At 40.4% G+C, this 7,149-nt stretch overlaps 1 protein-coding gene and 1 non-coding gene across 3 annotated transcripts; both read left to right on the top strand.

Moving 5' to 3' along the window:
• The first annotated feature begins 285 nt into the window (after nucleotides 1-285).
• SLC25A3 (solute carrier family 25 member 3) lies at nucleotides 286-7,149 on the top strand. 2 transcript variants are annotated; one of them, XM_069490260.1, is made up of 8 exons: nucleotides 286-383; nucleotides 620-780; nucleotides 2,062-2,186; nucleotides 3,875-4,054; nucleotides 4,594-4,775; nucleotides 5,300-5,472; nucleotides 6,001-6,111; nucleotides 6,196-7,149. In XM_069490260.1, the coding sequence occupies exons 2-8, from the start codon at nucleotides 624-626 to the stop codon at nucleotides 6,354-6,356; spliced, it is 1,089 nt and encodes a 362-aa protein (XP_069346361.1). In that variant the 5' UTR covers nucleotides 286-383; nucleotides 620-623; the 3' UTR covers nucleotides 6,357-7,149. The 2 variants fall into 2 exon arrangements, with proteins under 2 accessions (XP_069346361.1, XP_069346360.1); XM_069490259.1 differs by lacking the exon at nucleotides 2,062-2,186 and adding an exon at nucleotides 2,356-2,477 and having other exon boundaries at nucleotides 288-383; nucleotides 6,196-7,144.
• On the top strand, nucleotides 4,988-5,228 carry LOC138397787 (small nucleolar RNA SNORA53). Its single transcript, XR_011235894.1, has one exon. It is a non-coding gene; the product is annotated as a small nucleolar RNA SNORA53 (small nucleolar RNA).

Below are 7,149 nucleotides of genomic sequence, written 5' to 3' on the forward strand. Positions count from 1 at the left end.
ACTTAAGTGGGGAGAACTGAAGCCCGGAGTCAAGGAGAGACACACCTGAAGGTGAAGGGACAAAAAAGTTGGTCACCAACCTGACACCAACTCAGAAGCCCGGCCGGGAATGCGCGCCTGCGCGGAACGAATCCTCCTGCGCACAAGTTGGGCCGGAAGGGCAGGGGCGGACAGGGGCGGGGATACGGTTGCTAGGAGAACGCGGTGACGCTACGGCCTCGGCGCTCTTTTCCGCCAATGGGCGACGCGTGCCTGTAGCGACGCGCTGAGTGCGTCACGCTGACGACTGGCGAAGGGCACAGATCTGAGGGCCCGGAGGACGTTCGGTCTCTGTGAGCCGCAGCCTTTCCAAGGGAGTGGTTGGGTCTTCGCCATCTTAGGGAGTGAGTGTGGCCGGGCCTTCCTCGTGGTGGGTGCGGGGAGTGGAGCCCAGATACCTTGTGGGGCCGCTGCTTTGGCTGTGGGCCCAGTCGGGCGCGGCTTCTTTTGGGAAGGCAGCCTTGACCTCTTCAAGGGCGCGGAGGAAAAAGAGGAAAAGGGCCCAGTTGGGGTCCCAGGGCGCCGGTGACATTAACTGGCACCTTGCCTGTCCTCTAACCGTCGCTCCCTCGTCCCCTAGGGAGATGTTCTCGTCCGTGGCGCACCTGGCGCGGGCGAACCCCTTCAATGCACCACACCTGCAGCTGGTGCACGATGGCCTCGCGGGCCCCCGCAGCTGCCCCGCCGGGCCCACGGCCCCGCCTCGCTGCTCTCGCAACCTGGCAGCCGCTGCTGTTGAAGGTAAGATCAGACCCTGCCCCAGTACGGACTAGGTCCGCTCTACCTTCGAGGCCTGGGGCCGGCCCGGAGGACAGGGAAGGACGCGCCCAGCGTGTCGCACCATAGGACGTCGCCCAGTTGCTTACCCTGGGATGTCAGCCCTTTCCGCCCTGGGCCAGTCTGTGGTCCTTGGCCCTTTCTCAAGGGCGTGGAAGGGCCTAGGCCCTGCGTCCCGTCGTGACCTCCACGTCCCGGAGGGAGTAGAGGCGGAGCAGCTGTGACTAGCTCCTTATCTTCTCTGCCATGAGCCCGCTTGGGCAGCGGACTATTGGTCAGCAAAGTGTTGGGTAAAGTCTCTTTCCTGACCACTGGCCACCCACAGTTTTAACTGTGTTACCTGTTATTTGATTTGGCTGTAATTTTCTTAAACGTACTCTTCCCTCAAGTATTGTATTAGCTGTATTGTATCCCCTAAGTTTTGTATTAGCTGACGCTAGGTAAATCATCTTTCCACTTAGTTGTATATAAGATAACTGGGTTTCTAGTTTTAATGCGACTGGCTAAGGAGACTGTTTGCAGCCCCAGGAAGGCTGTAGAAAGGAGGTAATTGGTGGGCATCCTTTGGTCTTTTGGAATTCGTGGTGGTTGGGCCCAGCTTTAACTTAATTGTGTGTGTTTTAAATCCTAGTTGAGTTTATATTCAGAGAAACCTGAAAACCGAATTGTAGGAATCCTGAGAATGTTATCTATATTGTGCCTGTAAAGTCGAAATTTTTTTTTTAAAAATTCATTCATGTGCTTCTGATCCTTACATTATCATTCCGTCTTTCCATTTTAAAAGTTAAAGCTGACTGACGTCATTTGTGTATTAAATGTCTTTGCAGGAGTTTATGTGTCTTATTTTTATGTTATAGGAGTTCGTAAGTGGGGATAGTATTAGTTATTGGCTGCGGTGAACTTTGAAGTTTGCATACTTTTTACATGTTGAGTGTTCTCAGAAGTGTACTGTTATCAGCGAGCGGTCAATAATTTGAAGTTTGATTTTAATTGTAAAAGCCATTAATGTAGAAAACTTCTTAAAAATGAATATGGCTAAATAAGAGCTAGTATCTCACAGATATAGAACCCTCATAATTTTTAAAAGATCTGATTTTGGCAGTGAATTTTTTAGCCACTTAATTGTGACCAGAGCTGTTGGGCTGTGACAGTGCTGTTTCACAGGGAAATAAAGTTTTCTTTCATTCCTATGGCCTTAGTCATCTCTGAAGTAATACTTATTTGATTTTTTTCCCAATCAAACAGAGGAGTATAGCTGTGCCTATGGATCTGGCAGATTCTTTATCCTTTGTGGACTTGGAGGAATTATTAGCTGTGGCACAACACATACAGCATTGGTTCCTCTAGATCTGGTTAAATGCAGAATGCAGGTTTGTTTTGCATGCTGGACTAGAGCATATTGTTGAAGCATGACTTAAATTGTAAGATGTAGTCCTCTACTAACAAGCAGTGTGGAAACTTAACTATCCAGGAGGTAAGTTGATCATCAGTAACATGAGTTTTATTTTAAAATGCATGGTGTGTCTTGTCTTATTACAGAGTACAGTTGTGAATTTGGCTCCATGAAGTATTATGCACTGTGTGGCTTTGGTGGGGTCTTAAGTTGTGGTCTGACACACACTGCTGTCGTTCCCCTGGATTTAGTGAAATGCCGTATGCAGGTTTGTATTGAGGTGACAACATTGAGAATATCTTTTATGCGTTACCTAATTCTAAATATTAATAATCTTAAAAGCACTTCACAAGTGAGAATTTGAAGACATCATAGCTGCTAGAAAGTTCAGAAGGAAACCACGCCTGAATTTCTTTACCTTGTGGTCTTTATTTTAAATCCAAAATATGTCTCTTTTGTGTGGGTAGATTATTCACTGTCAGACTCTGGCTGTAAATGGCTCTTTGCATTATGTGAAGTAACTTCATGTCCCTTATCTGTTAATAAGACTAAGGCAAAGAGTACATGTAGATTTCTTCAAAATACTCTTAAAAACTTAGTATGAAAATTTTGTGAACATAGCCTCTTATACATTACATAAAATTTTTAATAATTTGAATATCTTTTAATTAGGTTTATTGAAATAAAAATAATCAGACATCAAAAATTTGTTCCAAACAGGATTAGAAGTCTACTTACCTAAAAGAAAGGAAGGTGAAATATTAGGAGAGAGAGGAAGGTGATGTATACCAGCCCTTCTAGTACTGGCAGAAATAGTGAGATAAGCTTTTTTTTTTTCCATTAGTTAATAGAGTTGATATGAAATATACCTTTGCTAAAACATAATTATACATTGTCTTTTGAAGTGATATTATGTTAATTCAAAAGACAGAGTCTCATTGTGTTAATGTACCTTTTTAACTTGTATTTAGTTTGATTGTTTAATGTTCACAAAACTTTGATATAATCTACTTAAGAGGACTAGCATATATCAAGAGAATACAGACTTATCTATTATTTAGACAGTAGCTTTAATTTTTTAAAAGTAGTAGGAGTTGGGTAGTAAGAAATCTCTTGTCATTATGTTTAGTATGTATTTTTGTTCAAATTTTACCCTCTTAACTGTCCCTCCAAGACTTAAGTTTGACTCAAAGAAAGCTAGACCTTAATGCATAAAAGGTTCCATTTATAAAAATAATCATAGACGTTAAGCTGATATGCAGTGAACTTACACAGTAGTCCCCCCTTACCTGCATGGGATACGTTCCAAGACCCTCAGTGGATGCCTGAAACCTCAGGTGGTACTGAACCCTGTGTTTTCTCCTACACATACATGCCTTTGATAAAGTTTAATTTATAAATCAGGCACAGTAAAAGGTTAACAGTAACCAGTAAAAGTTAAGTGAATGTGGTTACTTTTACTCAAAATATTTTAGACAGTGGTTGATGTCAGGTAACTGAAACGGCAGAAATTGAATCCTTGAATAAGAGGGGACTACTGTATTTACCTTTTGTGTAGTTACTGAAATTTATTTTAGAACCAAAAAAAAAACTGATAAACTAAATATTTATGAGACATTTATGAGCTTTTTGGTGCATTTAATTATTTTTCTTGTTTTAAAAAAGGTGGACCCCCAAAAGTACAAGGGCATATTTAATGGATTCTCAGTTACACTTAAAGAGGATGGTGTTCGTGGTTTGGCTAAAGGATGGGCTCCGACTTTCATTGGCTACTCCTTGCAAGGACTCTGCAAATTTGGCTTTTATGAAGTATTTAAAGTCTTGTATAGCAACATGCTTGGAGAGGTATGTAATTAACTTTGAAATTGAAAGTACTGAGTGTTCAACTTTGAGACCAAAAAGGATCTTGGGTTTTTGTCTCACCCACCTTGTTTCAGAACAGAAGAAATGGTCCCAGAAAGTGAGCAACATGCCTCAAATCATAAGGCTGTTTTTACAGAGACAGGATGAGAAAAAGAAAATATATTTCGTTGAATTACACTGCTCTTTTTTAATGTACTATGTTGTTTTCTAAATGAGTTGAATTTTGAGTTTTGTAAAGAAAAGGTCTTTGGGATTCCTTTGTATAATTCCTTGGCCTAACTACACTTGGCACCTATATGTTCAAAAAATGTTTACATTTTACTGTAGTTATGCTTATGATTAATGAAGTTATGAGAACACATTTGGTCTCTCACCATGTGTGTTACCCATGGGGATTGTGTGATGAGAAATACTTTTAAAATGTCCGACGTTTGCATGTTTCCTAGAACTGTCACTTTAAAGTAAAATTGAAAACAGCCAATGCAACAGCAATTCATATCCCTCCTTGTTTTGCATTTTAGGAGAACACCTATCTCTGGCGCACATCACTATATTTGGCTGCCTCTGCCAGTGCTGAATTCTTTGCTGACATTGCCCTGGCTCCTATGGAAGCTACTAAGGTTCGCATTCAAACCCAACCAGGTTATGCCAACACATTGAGGGATGCAGCTCCCAAAATGTATAAGGAAGAGGGCCTAAAGGCGTAAGTAAACACTTGCCTAAATTTATATTATAAAAATATTCATGTTAAGGAAACTTCATTTCCAGACTTTTTTCTTTGTAAAGTAAGGACCATTTGTCAGTCTAAAAGCAACTTGATATTTGGCCTAAATATTTACTATTAACTTTTGGAAGGGGCTTGTTAGAATTCTTATGATCTATTCAGAGTTAAGAATTTTCATGTAATCAGGCCACAACATGCTTCCTTAGATCCACCTTTGTGGATGAACTTGAACTGAGTTCTGCTTGTAAACTTCTTGTTTCTTGTAGTTCCAGTCAAACATCCAGCAACTTTTTTGGTTGTATAGTCAAAGGTGCTTGAGTCATTGGCATGTGAGATAAATATACCTGCATGTTAGTCTAAAGTTCTGATAGAAATGACATGCGGTTATGCTGCCATTTCATACTGTCAGGACACGACTGGTGTGCAGACACTTCTGTTTGTGATGAAAATCTCTGCTACATGAATGTATGCAACTGTGTAAAACAAGTCTCCTAATTTCTTAGATTCTACAAGGGGGTTGCTCCTCTCTGGATGAGACAGATACCATACACCATGATGAAGTTCGCCTGCTTTGAACGTACTGTTGAAGCATTGTACAAGTTTGTGGTCCCGAAGCCCCGCAGTGAATGTTCAAAGCCAGAGCAGCTGGTTGTAACATTTGTGGCAGGTTACATAGGTATGAATTATTTAGAACACATTTTTCTGTGAAATTATAGACAAATCATTTCCATCACTGGCCTATTTTGTTGAGGGAAAAATATTCTAAAGTTTATAAAGCAGTTATCTTTTCCCTTAACATTTTATATTCCCTTCAGGATTCATAAATATTTCCTGATTAGTTCCTCAAAGGATGTTTTATGGTCAGCATAATTGTTTTATGGTATGTCATTATTAGGCTTGAGAATGTATTGATCTCACTGCTGCACCATTTTTTTTAATTGAGAACAAAGTTTTTATACAGTAAGAAGAAAGTGTTGACTAAAATCTGAATTAAAGAATCTTTTAAAAGATTGTTACATTATACATAGAGTAGACTGCTTTATAACCATATCACTCTCACCCTAAATCTGATTGGTGTGTTTGCTCTTTAGAGCTTAAAGAAGATTTTATTATTTAAAGTCATGAAAAAAGATAGTTGGCTGTGATGTGGATTTTTTTTTTTTAACTGACCCTTCATTGGATCATTTATCTTGACCTTTTTCAGCTGGAGTCTTTTGTGCAATTGTTTCTCACCCTGCTGATTCTGTGGTGTCTGTGTTGAATAAAGAGAAAGGTAGCAGTGCTTCTCAGGTCCTCCAGAGACTCGGATTTAAAGGTAAAGATGATGTTTTTTTCTCTAAAGGAAGAACACTTTTTGGGTATATTACATTTTTTCATTTATATTTCCTATTTCAACCAGGTGTATGGAAGGGACTTTTTGCCCGTATCATCATGATTGGTACTCTGACTGCACTACAGTGGTTCATCTACGACTCTGTGAAGGTCTACTTCAGGCTTCCTCGCCCTCCTCCACCTGAGATGCCAGAGTCTCTGAAGAAGAAGCTTGGGTTAACTCAGTAGATAGATCAGAGCAAATGTGGACTGAATCTGCTTGTTGATCAGTGTTGAAAAAAGTACAAAAGGAATGTTTATATATTTGACAGTGTAGGAAATTGTCTATTCCTGATATAATTACTGTAGCACTCTTGCTTAAAGCAAGAGTTTCAAATTTACTGTTGAAATAAATCCAGCTGTTCATGATTTGTCTATGATTTCATTTTTTTTATTTTTTAAAAATTTTTTCTAGAGGGTGGGCATGGTGGCTCATGCCTGTAATCCTAGCACTTTGGGAGGCCAAGAGTGGGAGGATCACTTGAGCCCAGAAGTTCCAGACCGGCCTGGGCAATAGTGAGACCCCATCTCTACATAAAATTAAAAAAAAATCAGCCAGGCGTGGTGGTGCACACCTATAGTCCCAGCTACTTGGGAGGCTGAGGCAGAAGGATGGCTTGAACCCCAGGAGTTGGAGGCTGCAGTAAGCTATGATGACACCATTGCACTCTAGGCAACAGAAAGACTCTGTCTCAAAAAAAATTTCTTTTTTTCTTGTAGAGATGAGATTTCTTGCCCAGGCTGATCTTGAACTCTTGGCTTCAAGCAATCCTCCTGCCTCAGTCTCCCACAGCGCTGGGATTACAGGTTTGAGTCTCCCTGCCCCGTCCATTTTAAAAGCTAGTTTTTAAAAAACGATTTAGCACTAAAATAGTTGGAAAGAATTAAATGTAAATTAAGACCTTAAGGAAAAAATACAAACTAAGCATTGAATGAATATTTCAGTCCCTATTCATAAATTGTCATGTCTCAAGTTTTATCA

Source organism: Eulemur rufifrons, chromosome 16 (genome assembly GCF_041146395.1).
Source record: "Eulemur rufifrons isolate Redbay chromosome 16, OSU_ERuf_1, whole genome shotgun sequence".
In the NCBI taxonomy this organism is placed as follows: Eukaryota; Metazoa; Chordata; class Mammalia; order Primates; family Lemuridae; genus Eulemur; species Eulemur rufifrons.